General features: G+C 43.9%; 1 protein-coding gene across 4 annotated transcripts in view; it reads left to right on the top strand.

The window, feature by feature from the left end:
* ADAMTS9 (ADAM metallopeptidase with thrombospondin type 1 motif 9) overlaps positions 1-13394 on the top strand; it is a 421594-nt gene that overhangs the window by 149083 nt on the left and 259117 nt on the right. For all 4 annotated transcript variants that reach the window (XM_068253803.1, XM_068253802.1, XM_068253804.1 and 1 more), the window contains 4 exons: positions 352-533; positions 615-751; positions 6362-6479; positions 10186-10281. In XM_068253803.1, the coding sequence (XP_068109904.1) occupies positions 352-533; positions 615-751; positions 6362-6479; positions 10186-10281 (533 nt within the window). The remainder of the gene's footprint in view (positions 1-351; positions 534-614; positions 752-6361; positions 6480-10185; positions 10282-13394) is intronic.

The following is a 13394-nucleotide window of genomic DNA, read 5'->3' as shown; positions in this document are numbered from 1 at the left end:
CGCCTGCCGGTTTTCTGTATGCATTTTCTGCACACCATGTTTGTCTGTATGTGTGAAAACATGCACGTTTTATCACAGAAGCTATTGTAATTGATAGAGAAAATGCGTGCACAGTTCTTCACTGCTGTCTGTTTTTATCTGTATGGGGAAAACACATTCAAATGTGTGCATTAGCCAATTGAAGAACATCGGTTCTCAGGGGAGGGAGCTCATCCAAAGTTTTGCAGGGGGGTCCAATGATTTCTAGTTACGCCCCTGGTTTCAAGAGGCTGCAAAGGTGCGAAACGAGGCACACAGAACTTCCTATTATTATCTTATATCACATAAACTAATTTCTTGTTCCTTCTCTAGGCCAAGAAACGGTGGTAAATATTGCGTTGGTCGCCGAATGAAATTTAAATCCTGCAACACTGAACCATGCGCCAAGCAGAAGAAGGACTTCAGAGAGGAGCAATGCGGTGACTTTGATGGAAAGCATTTGAATATCAATGGTCTATCTCCAAATGTCCGCTGGGTGCCAAAGTATAGCGGAAGTAAGTGCTGCTTGGGGTGTCTCTTGCACTCTGTCTTGTGAAATTAAATGTTATTGACAAGCTGTTTGTGTCTCTCCCCAGTTCTAATGAAGGATCGCTGTAAACTGTTCTGCCGGGTGGCAGGGAGCACAGCCTATTATCAGCTCAGGGACAGAGTAGTCGATGGGACATCATGCGGACCAGACACAAATGACATCTGTGTGCAAGGACTGTGTCGGGTAAATACTCACTAGATTTGTGCATAGCCGTGTCTAACGCCTGAAATTTTCATTTAGCAGCTTAAAGGACCAGTGAACTTGGAATTCCAGATAATTTAGCTGAAACCTGGAAATCCATTTGATTTAATCGGCAAGAAGAACCAGTATCAGTCACAAAAGTTTTTACATAAATTTACATTGTACTTATTATTTGCATTCTCAGATCCGATAATGTTGAGGAAACCAGACCAAAATCAATTAATTGCTCTGGAAACCATTTATATTTTTCAAATTTGTTAACAAAAAGTGTGATCAGAAAAGTGGTATAATGAGATCTGTCACTGATTCTGATTGAGGTAAGGTATAATTGATCGGCTTGCCATATCGGGACATTATCAACTTGCATATGCCTTGCGTAACTGGACATGGCACGTCCTATACCCAAAGTCATGACTCTTCTGCATGACCTCTGGAAACTCCAGTCAGTGGCCATCCATCTAGTGATTTGGTGGCCATCCTATTTGGCCGATTTTGGGCCGAAGATGAATGACGAACCTGTTAAAACTCCCCCCCTAATGTAAACGATAATGACAGTCACTGCGGAATGATTCTTTAAGATCCTTAAAAGTACCGCTTGATTTCCCATTCGCGCCAGCCATGTGATGTTGCATGTACCCACCATCCTGAAGATGGATCGTGGAACCTTTGTCGACAGGCGGACGTTGCTAGATCCATCTTCCTCCATTGAGTGGTGAATATTACCACCAGTTATTTTACTCACATCATTGATTAGAGAGTTCCCAGCCTGTCGGCGGCTGTCGCCGAACCTGGAAGTAGCCGCCGGCGGGGACAGGACGATCGGAGCGGGGCTGCGAGGGCACCATCCAGCTTCAGGAGGCTGAGGGATGCCCTGGGTGAGTAAATATCATTTTTTTGGGTTTTTGGCTTAAGTATTCCTTTAATGCTGCAACCCAAGCTTAACACAGCACCAGGGAGTCAACCAGTCCACACCCGTATCCACCAGGGGTGTAGCAACAGTCCAAAGCAAAAAAAAAGACTGGGTCTCTACCTGGATTTTTAGGCCAATTGGCCAATTTTATTTTGCGAATACCACAGTACAAAAGCACAACGTTTCGACCTGATGGTCTTTTTCAAGTGCTTACAGGATCCTTGTGCAACAGCCACATATTTTCATATATAGACAATTAAAACACACCCATGCAAGGGCGGGCACATAGAAGAGACAAGCCACATTTTAATAGCATCACAAGAAACATTTTAGATTATATGCCTCGTTCATTCCATTTGGCGTGAGAGTACCGAGATCATTTATCCATCTGCTCTCTTTGCGTAGCAAGAAGATTTGGGGATCCACACCCTCCTGCGAGGACACTTTTTCCAGTACACACCACCTCAAATCTCCCACTGCGTGTCCACACTCATGGAAATGGCGACCTACGGGAGATTCAAATTTATCCTTAGATTTCTCATTGTCTTCCTTTTTATAGTTCCTAATGTTTCTCCTATGCTCATTTATCCTCCTCCTTGCATCTCTAGTGGTCTGGGGACCACAAATAGCCGCTAGTAGAATACCTGTAAAATCACAGTTATTCTACACTATGGTCAAATAGCGGTAAATGTTATCAACATCAGGGATGCTCATCCGGATCCCGGGTACCCGGATAAACCCAAGTATCCGACCATTTTTACGCTATCCGGGTCGGATCCGGATACCTGGGCCACTATCCGGATAGCATTATCCGGATTCTATCCGGATATCTGGCCGCATAATCCAGATACCCGTCCAGATATCCGGATCCGGATAGTGTAACTAAGTAAGAAGATGATGTCATTCAGCCAATCAGAGGGCTCCCAGCAGAAGCCCTAGCAACCAATCACAGAGGGGAACCCTGGCCAGCCCCACCTGACCTTATTGAGCCAATCAGAGGTCTACCAGCCTAAGCCTAAGTAAGGAGGGCTGGCATGATGAGACAGATCGTCCTTGCTTGTGTGGCTGGCTGGTCACTGACAGACTTGCTCCAGTGCTGGCTTAGCAAGTGCTGTATACAGTGATAAACCTAAAGCTTTGAGTGCTAAACACCTTCACTACACTATTGTTCTATTGTTTTTTTTAGCTAGCTAGCTTGTAATTGTTTGATTTCATTCACTCAGTTAGGTCCTGTCTGTGTCTGTGTCTGTGCAGGCCAGCAGGACAGTATACGGAATAGGAGGATTACTGTGTTATTGTACTGTAGTTAGTACTGCAATTAGTTGTTATGGTGGCGGCCTGGCGGGTACACACGGCGCGTTCCCGCACTCGATTTCCAGCTCAATTCCCGTCGTCTCGATTATTTCCGACATGTCCAATTTGCGTTTCGATGGATCTTTAGGTCGATTCGCATGTAAGTATGCCAAATCGACATAACGATCCATCGAAACGCAAATCGGACATGTCGGAAATAATCGAGTCGACGGGAATCGAGCGGGAAATCGAGTGCAGGAATGCACCGTGTGTACCCGCCAAGCCGCCACCATAACACAGTGTGCACTGTCTGTCCTCTACTCTGCGTTCTGTCACTCCGTGCTGATTTGATGTAAAGTCCAACCCCGATTTTATTAAAGTAAAAGTACCCCACATCATCTGGTCACATCATCGCGTATAAGTTGTACTATGTCTGCTGGCACCGGCAGCTGGGGGAGGGGCAGCAAGGGCAAGAGGACAGGGAGCAACATTACGGCCACCCTCAGAAGGTCTGCCGTGCCAGTGTCGACCCCAGCGGGCAGCCTACCCTCAGTCAGCGAGCTTTTCGCTCCAGGCGCCGCGATTGAACTCAGGGCTGTTAGCCGCAAGGAGTTTGAGGAGGATGTTCTGGGTTTTGAGGAGGGGGGGTATGATGTTGATGATGGGATGAAGGACCGTGACTACCATCCACAGGATGTAGATGTCAGCTCTGACTCTGAGGAGGAGGATGCGTCGGTGGGTTTGGCACGGAGGATCAGCATTGCAGACAGTGGCCGTGGAATGCGGGACCAACCACATCCTTCTGCCGCTACCACCAGCCGCACCACTCAACCCCCAACCGCCACAGGGAGAAAAGCCACAACATCCCATTCAGGCCGCAGGGGAATCTTCACCTCCCCAATATGGCCGCCACGGTGCCACAGGCCACTGCTGCTGATATCGCCACCTATATTCAACCCAAAACACAATTGCGCTGTCATTTTTTTTGGAGGTGTCTGGGCTAAAAACTGTCATGTCCCAGTTGTGCGATTGGACTTTGGACACAATGTGGGCTGCACGACCGCTGTCTGGAACCTAGTCCTGATGTTAATTGACAGCTTTTTTTTATTTTATTTTTATTTTATGTTAACAACATTTTTAATTAGTGTTTCCGTTTAAAAAAACATGATGCGACATGCATAATTTACCCTAAAAACCCCTTTAAAAGCTATTTAAAGGGCACTTCCGGTTTTTCTATCCGGATACCCGAATAGGTCGGGTATCCGCGGGTAATGGGGCCGGATATTCGGATCCGATCCGGATAGCCGCAAGGTCGGATCCGGATATCCAAATCGGATCCAGATATCTGGGTACCCGGATCCGGGCGGGTAATGAAAAGCACTACCCGAGCAACCCTGATCAATATTTTACTATAGCTAAACCTAACCTTATTCTTACACAGAACCCTCCCTCTACCGATGCCTAACCCTAACCGACCCCCTGCCGAAGCCTAATCCTAACCAGCCCCCTACTGATGCCTAACTGTAACCACCCCACCTGCCGATGCCCATCCGTTCCCCCAGCAATGTCTAACCTTAAGAAAAAAACACAGATTTCTAACTTTAAACCCCCCCCCCCCCAACCCTCTGATATACATGCTGTAATCACCATACAAAAATGGAATATATCAGGCGCCGCGGAACTTTGGGTGCTGCCATAGGCCCCCATACAAATAACGACCATAGCGGGAAACTTGGGAGCTGGGGCCCCCCGCTATTAAAACTGCGGCTACAAATAGTGGCAATGGCTTTGGTGCCTTAATTTCCCCCTATAGCCATTATTTGTAAAGGTGCCTTTGGCAGCGTCAGAATTTCCATGCTACCTCCGACACAAACATTTCTTGCTTCTGTTTTATTGGTTGAATTCCCCTTTAACACAAAAAAGCAGCATCTGGACAGTCTGCTTATTGAACTATCTGATGTTAGATCTGTGCCTGAAGCTGGGTTTCATTTATTTATTTCATGGTTGATTTTGTATAAAGACTATTTTTACAAGATTACAACAGAAAGCCACTTACTGAAACGTGCATATGCTGCATTTTATGTCGGCTCTTTTGTTTGAATGAACTTTTAAAATTTGCCAGTTCTGTTGTGTGCCACCCTCAAAAGAGCCATTGTGTTTATGTCGGAGGGAAAGGTCGAGTCACCCCCTATGCCAATCACAGCTTTTATTCTGTGAAGTGTTTAACCCTTAGCAGACCACAAATAAAAACGAATTTTCTGCCCCTATAAAAAAATCCAGTAATGTGCTCAGTGAAGAATGATTTAAAAAGAAATACATATTGTTTAATTGGGTATGGGCACTGAATAGTCATTTATACTTGCTACATATTGTTTGTCCTTCAAAAGTAATCAGCTGCAATATTTAATGCTCTTTAAACTTCATACACCTGCTAGACGGAACTTGGCTGAGATGGATGTTTGGGACCGTTTTGGCCAAGAATCTAGCATGTGTATGAATGTCTCATAAGGTCACTAAGAGATCTAACATGCCAGATCTCTAAACAGACTACTGTTCTCACGTTGACCCTGAGTGTCAGAAGACACTCCATCTCTTCTGCCCTCTTCATAAAAACAATGCATGCCACTCGGTATACATGAGTGATGTGTTTGTATAGAGCTGCTTGCCCATGCTGTCGCCCTGAGGATCCAGCTCAATTTCAATATATGCCAGTGTTTGTGGATACCCCTTTAGACTTTCTCTCTAAGCACACCTGATCCATGACAAAGTTATCTAAGGTAAGCACAGATACAGTTGTGTTCAAAATTATTCAACCCCCACTGAAATTGAGTGTTTTGGCCAGTTTGACATTGATTTTGATAATTTCAGTCATCTTGTTTACAATTAAAACAAAGAGGCACTTGTAAGTCAGACAAATATAACATAACATTTATTATGAAATAACCACAAATGTCTTTTCTGTGCTCACATCATTATCGGTTTAATCAACCCCCAAGTGACATTCATTCTTAGTACTTCGTACAACATCCTTTTCCAGTTATAACAGCTTTTAAACGTGAAGCATAGCTTTACACAGGTGTCTTGCAGCGATCTATGAGTATCTTAGCCCATTCTTCATGGGCAAAAGCCTCCAGTTCAGTCACATTCTTAGGCTTGCGCGCTGCAACTGCTTTCTTTAAGTCCCACCAGTTTTCCTTTGAGGAAACTAGGAGTAGAACAGAGCCACTTGAAAAGCCATTATGGAGTAAAATATAGATCTCTGTTATCTGTCTCAATCCATGTAAACAGAGAGTAAGGCACCTCAAAGGAAAATGTCAGTAGACATAAGACAGCATTGATGCAGCTTGTAGCAATCTTTCATGGATTTTCTCTCTTTCTTTTTTTTAAAGCAAGCTGGTTGCGATCACGTCCTAAACTCAAAAGCCAGGAGAGATAAGTGTGGAGTTTGTGGTGGAGACAATTCATCCTGCAAAACTATAGCTGGAACATACAATCAAGTACATTATGGTATGTAGAATGAAAACATAATGCCTGAAATATTTAACCTCCTTGTGGTATCTGTTTGTTTACAGAGCTAGCATCTCACCTCATAGAACTGGAGCTGGGAAAAAAGGGCGCATGCCGCTAGTGGACAAAAAGGGCGCCGCCATTCACTCCCATAATAAATAGCGTTTAATGGGCGCCGGGTAGGAAAAAAGGGCGCCGGAGCTAAATAAAGTTTATAAACGGCGCCAGGAGCTAAATAAAGTTTACAAACGGCGCCCGGAGCTGTTTAATGATTTATAACTGAACTTGTGGTGATTTACGTTTATAAAATGCACCCGTGCCGAATAACGTTTATGAAAATACTAAACATATTTATCTTATTTAAATAATTAAAACATTATTTAAAGTTTTATCCCTTACTGTTTGTAAAACATTATTATTCACAAAATAAAGCGATCAGTACGTAACGTAAATTGCAAAATATTTTTTTAATCCACAATTAGTAAAACATAATTATCCACATAATAAAGGGGGGTCTTAGGTTTAGGCACCAACAGGGGGGTCTTAGGTTTAGGCACCAACAGGGGGGTCTTAGGTTTAGGCATTAACAGGGGGGTCTTAGGTTTAGGCATTAACAGGGGGGTCTTAGGTTTAGGCACCAACAGGGGGGTCTTAGGTTTAGGCACCAACAGGGGGGTCTTAGGTTTAGGCACCAACAGGGGGGTCTTAGGTTTAGGCACCAAGAGGGGGGTCTAGGGGTTAGGGGTAGGTACAGGGAGGGTTACTTAGGCACCAACAGGGGGGTCTTAGGTTTAGGCACCAACAGGGGGGTCTTAGGTTTAGGCACCAACAGGGGGGTCTTAGGTTTAGGCACCAACAGGGGGGTCTTAGGTTTAGGCACCAACAGGGGGGTCTTAGGTTTAGGCACCAACAGGGGGGTCTTAGGTTTAGGCACCAACAGGGGGGTCTTAGGTTTAGGCACCAACAGGGGGGGTCTTAGGTTTAGGCACCAACAGGGGGGTCTAGGGGTTAGGGGTAGGTACAGGGAGGGTTACTTAGGCACCAACAGGGGGGGTCTTAGGTTTAGGCACCAACAGGGGGGTCTTAGGTTTAGGCACCAACAGGGGAGTCTAGGGGTTAGGGATAGGTACAGGTAGGGTTCTGTGTAAGAGTAGGCTTAGGTATAGTTTTAGTAAAATTTTAGTAATAATTACTAATGTATTACAACACTTATTACGAACGTAGTTATATTTATATCATCTTTATAAACAATATTTTCAGATTTTATTATAAGAACAAACCATAAATGACGGTTATTCACAATAATATACAATTATAACAATTAAACATATATTATTGGTTTTTTTATAAACGTAATTATAAGTTTAACTTTTGAAACAGGGAAGATTAACGTTTTCACAATTTCCGATTTCATAGACATTATTTAATGATTTATAATTTTGTTAAACATTATTTGTAAACGAAATATAGCACACTATATTTATAAACCCTATTAATGATTAATTATTATTTAGAGTTTACACCCCGCGCCCTTTTTGTCCAGGCGCCCTTTTTGTACGTACGCCATAGAACTGTACACAAGATATTTTCATTGCATATGTGATACATTGTTTTCCATTCCCGTCCTCTCATGCATCTGAGCCTTTACATAGCCTTATCCTAACGCAGACGCCTGTTCTGTACCTAATGCTAACCTTCCCATTCTGACCACTCCCCCTCATGAAAGCCCCTTGCCGCTTCTCTTAGCCTTACCTAACCCATCCTCCTGTTCGGTACCTAATGCTAACCTCCCCATTCTGACCTCTCCCCTTCCTGACAGCCTCTTGCTGCTTCCCATAGCCCTACTTTAATCCAGAATCCTCCTATGACCAGTGTTGTAGCAGTAGGGGTGCAGAGGGTTGCAATCACATCGGGTCGCTTGGGCCAGAGGGACTCTCTCTCAACCACAATATTAGCTCTTTATTGGCTTTGTGTTGGTAATAATAACTTCTATAGATGTTTTAAATAGTAGTAATCATTAACAAGCTGTTCTCCATCCTTTTCTTAAACCTCTTACACTGTGGATAAGTTGTTATGTATAGAGTGCTGGGGGGGGCAATGTAAAACTTGCACTGGGGCCCATAGCTCCTCAGCTACGCCACTACCTATGACCTAATGCTAACCTCCCCTCGGTGACCTCTCCCTCCTCTGAAAGACCTTCGCTGCTTCCCCTAGCACTACCCTAACCCAGCCTCGTGCTTTGTACCTAATTCTAAAATCCCTGCCCAGACCTATCTCCCTCCTAACAGCTTCTTGCCGCTTCCCCTAGCCTTACTGTATTCCAGACTCCTCCTCTGTACTTAATGCTAACCTCCCCTCCCTGACCACTCCCTCTCCTGATGGCCCCTTACTGCTTCCCCTGTCTCTTGTTGTGTATCTAATGCTAATGTCCCTTCCCTGACCACTCCCCTTCCTAACAGCCTCTTGACTCTTCCTCTAGCTTACCTTAACCCAGACGTCTACTCTGCATCTAATGCTAATCTCGCCATCCTGACTCCTTACCCTAGCTTCACCGTTAGGGTGGCTACACACATACAATTTTTATATTTCTTTTCAATTCAAGAATTACAATCAATTTTTCTGATTGGTTGTAACATTTGAAAAAACCTGACCAATGTGCCACACACGTTCAATTTTTTCCCCAATTATGAAAATAAATGATTGAAAACTCTTTTAAAAAAAAAAAAAAGCTTGAGTCTTTAAATCGAGAATTTGACAATCTACCCTATATCAATTTTCATAAATATTGATCAGAATCTGCCACCTGTATTGACTTTAAAAAAGTCTTTGCCCACCCTAACCCAGATTCTGCCCCTATTGCTAAACTCCTAGTCCTGCGCTTGTGCAGGCTAGCCACGGCTGGCTGGACTTACAGGACCCGGTGCAGTAAAGGGAGAAGACTGAGGGCGGCGGCGGGGGAGAGATCCGTGCGGATGGGGCTGGAGGGAGCTCCAGGTATGTATAAAACTTTGAAGACTCATCGTCTTTGGTTTCCTTTAAAGGGGCACTACGGCGAAAAAATTTAACATTTTACAGTTTTTCGATGTAGTGCCCCTTTAAAGTCTATGTCGGCGGCCTTTTCGTCCACTAGCTGCCGGCACCCTTTTTTCCTGCTACCAAAATTATCCTGCAGCAAAGACCTACATCCAGCTAACCATTTGCAGGCTGGAGCAATGTCATGCAGGCTGGAGCAATTGTGGAGCAATGTCATCACAAATACTGCAATGTCCGCTGACACAGGGCACTATTGGGTTTGTTTCATCCCACAGACTTCATCCAAACTGTGGTGATGCTGCAGCAAAACTTGAAAGCTGCTAGACAGTTTCTCCGTTCAGCCTGAACAGATGGAAAGCCATACTGTTCTATCTCTGTAGCCAGAAATATACCTCAGATTTAGTTCCATTTTAAGATATAAAAAATGGGAGTCTTGCTCTGTGCATGCTGGACAGGGTGACATGATGCCCTATTATAAAGATACTCAGGGATGAAAGCATACATGTCTTTATAGGCATAATCTCTTATATGGAGATTAATTTTTCTTTGTTTCCTTTTTATCATAGAAAGTTCTATTTAAAAGTCATGCTTCATGCATTTGGCAGTCGTGTAAATCAAACACCCTGCTCATTAATCTGTGCTCACCATGCTGTTGCTCTTTTGTGTCTTCCAGGTTACAATACCGTGGTGCATATTCCAGCTGGTGCTACCAACATTGATGTGCGCCAGCACAGCTACTCAGGAAAGCCAGAGGACGATAACTACCTTGGTGAGATCACACTGCTATGTCTGACGCTCATAGAGGAATGCTGAGTACTGACTGTGTATTAGTCTTGGCTGGCGTTCTTGTCTTATTATTAGAGAGTATAAATATTTCAAATTCGGTGACATAACATTGGACATTGTTTGCATGGTGCAGTAATTAGTGAAGTTCTCTCCAGGGAAGAGCTGAGCTGGATTTCCATCACAAGCAAAGACAGCTTGTGCCTTGCAGCTAGTGGAGTTCATCTTTAAAGAGGAATCCCACTAACAATAAAACAGAGTTGTACAGTTCCAATCTTTTCATAATTTCATGTTCTCTGTATGCTCTGTATGTTCAAAACGGTCAGTAAACCTGATTCGCATAAAAGTATTTATACTTACCTTGGTCTTTCTCCAGCCCCACGGGGTGCTTTGGCTCCCTCTGTGTCTGTCCAGTCCCCTCTGTTATGCAACTGTGATGTCCACTGCACATGTGAGGTCACGGCCGCATGCACCATTAAATCACGCTCCAGTGGCAAAGAACATTTTACAGAAGGGCAGTTACAGTCTTTGTGAATTGTGCATGCGCAGAACAGTCTCAGCTACGGGAGTATGATTGGGGGGTGCCTGTGGCTGGGACGGCACAAGCGCAGTGGCCTGTGACTCGATTTCCAAACTTTATGGGCTTTACAGCGGTAACTCCAAGGGGACTGGGAGGATGGCAAGGGAGCAGATGGACCCAATGGAGCTGGAGGAAGCCCCAGGTAAGTATAAATCCTTTGATGCCATTTTCAGATTTCGCTTCTTTGCAACCATGGCAACAACACACACTGATTGTGTTAAGTTCTTGCTCTGGCAAATAGTTCTTGTGTCCTTGCACAGCTGGACAAATAGAGTGACATTTTTAGCTCTCAGTTTCTGCTTAAAAACTGGGGAATGGTTGAGTTAGGGATTACATTTTCGGAACAAACGTTGAGTTTCCCTTTAAGTAAATCTCAGGGCTGCTCCGTCAGTTTCTGGCTCAGAGCAGATACATAAATTGTTATTGTAAATGATGTAGGTCTGTTCTGTGTCCATACTGTGATCATCACTTAGCAGAGACACCTCAGCAGCCCACGTCTGTGAGTTCTGCGTGTTCCGGGAAGCAGCTTCTGCCTTGATTTGTGTCACTGACACGCTAAGCACTTGAAGTATTTGTTTGTATAAGGATGGCCTGCCTGTGTAGAGGGGCTCCGCTATCTGTCCCTGTGATCAGATGCCTTCACTCACAGCTGACATCGCCTTCCCTCGACTGTCTCCAGTGTTATACTCATGTCACTCTACACGTTCACAATGTGCTTTTGTTGTTACACAAACTTCTTGTGGGTTTGCTGTGTGAGGTGTCCTTATAGCTGCATCCTTATGTGCATTTGTGAAGCAGAGCTGATAGCTGAAGGATTGAGGTGTGATAGGCAGAGAGAAAAGCTGCAAATCCATGTGAAAATGGATGGGAAGTCAAAGAAGAAGATATGGGGTTTGATTTACTAAGGCATCTCCTGTTCAAAAATCCTAGGCACATCTAGTAGGGGGTATCATAAGTGTTTCAGCAAACATGGACATGTTTTTTTTATTATCTATTATGTGGTAAAAGATTACAGCTCTCAGCTGTTAAAGTGAATCGATTACCATTTTTAGCACCAAGGGCATCTTAATAGCACATCAAAAATAATAATAACGCATAATGCATGATAACATCTTGGCTCATTACTAAAAAAAAATCCATTCTACCTCTTCCTTTTACATTTAAATGTTTGTTAGAGGCTTTTATTGCTTTACTTCTGCAGCCTGCCATCCACAGAAAGAGTAGGCACATAAGGATTGTTATAATTAGCAGTAGCAATGAGCAAACAAAAGCTTTCATCAGAAGGGGTGGGAGTATAGGACACTGTACTTCAAACAGTTTAGAGAGTCCCACTTGATTACATTCACACCTTCCCCTGGATAAATCAGAGAAAAGGTAAGGGGGGGGGGGGGGGGAGAAATGCAGCTCCTACAGCTATTAGGAACTAGGACAAAATGCACAAAAAAACGCACAGATGCTCAGTATCACCATTAAAGGAATACTGAGGCAGGGAGGGGAAAGCTCAAATTTACTTACCTGGGGCTTCTTTCAGCCCCCTGAAGTCTATCAAATCCCTTGGTGTGTTTCCGATCCTCTCCATGGTGCTGTTGTCCTCTCAGAAAGATTCAGCTACTGCGCATGCATGGACTCGTCAGCATGCCTCACGGATTGTGCTGCTGTAGCTGGGAGCGTTCTGTGCACATTAAGTTTACGTTTTTGTCCACTTTAACTAATGCAGAACGTGATCAAGGAAGCACACGGACAGGACCACTCATGCAGAGTGACCTTGACAAGAGTTCTGGTCGGGGAGGTCTTTTGGAGCAGACAGCAGCACTCTGGAGAGGATCGGAGCTACAGTGAGGGACTCAGTTTACTGCTAGGGGCTGGAAGAAGTCCCAGGTAAGTAAAGCTGATCTTATGTGCCCTGCGCAGTGTAACATTACTGCTATGTTGGCGCCTAGGCGCTGAGCCCTGAAAGCACCTGCTTCGAAATAGGTGATATGATTCCTGTAAATTTACATAGCGTGTAAAGAGTCAAGTAAGCTTGATGAGCAATGTAAAGCTGAGTTAGCCATCCTCTTAGGCACAAGAGACCATTTTAATTGCTTATATAAAGGCCTCACTTCATCCTATTATTTGTCTAGCGTTATTTTTGAGTTTGCTCATGTTGTTGTTGAAGTAAGGGTGACTTGATCAGCTTTTTCCTCTATAACTAATAAATGTGGTCGTCCTTTTGATTTCCTGCGGGTACCTTCTTTAACAAATTGAAGTATATCTAAGGTAATCATTTTTAGTTCTTTGTTGGAAAATTATGCAGAAATTGCATGTTTAAGTTATAGCTACCGTTATTATATAGAGACTAGTTCATTAAAGGTAAGTAATCAGTTTTGGTTAAAGATTTGTCCTAAATAGACTATTCCAGACCTTGTTAAATTCTGTAAAATGGGCATTGTGCTATAGTTGCGTGTAGTATTTTATCCACATTTAGATATTTGTTGGACGGTATTGTGAACTATCTTGGGAGGCTACATAGTATTTGT

This window comes from Hyperolius riggenbachi, chromosome 9 (assembly GCF_040937935.1).
Source record: "Hyperolius riggenbachi isolate aHypRig1 chromosome 9, aHypRig1.pri, whole genome shotgun sequence".
Lineage (NCBI taxonomy): Eukaryota > Metazoa > Chordata > Amphibia > Anura > Hyperoliidae > Hyperolius > Hyperolius riggenbachi.
The sequence above is the reverse complement of the archived record's forward strand: the minus strand, read 5'-3'. Positions and strand labels throughout refer to the sequence as shown.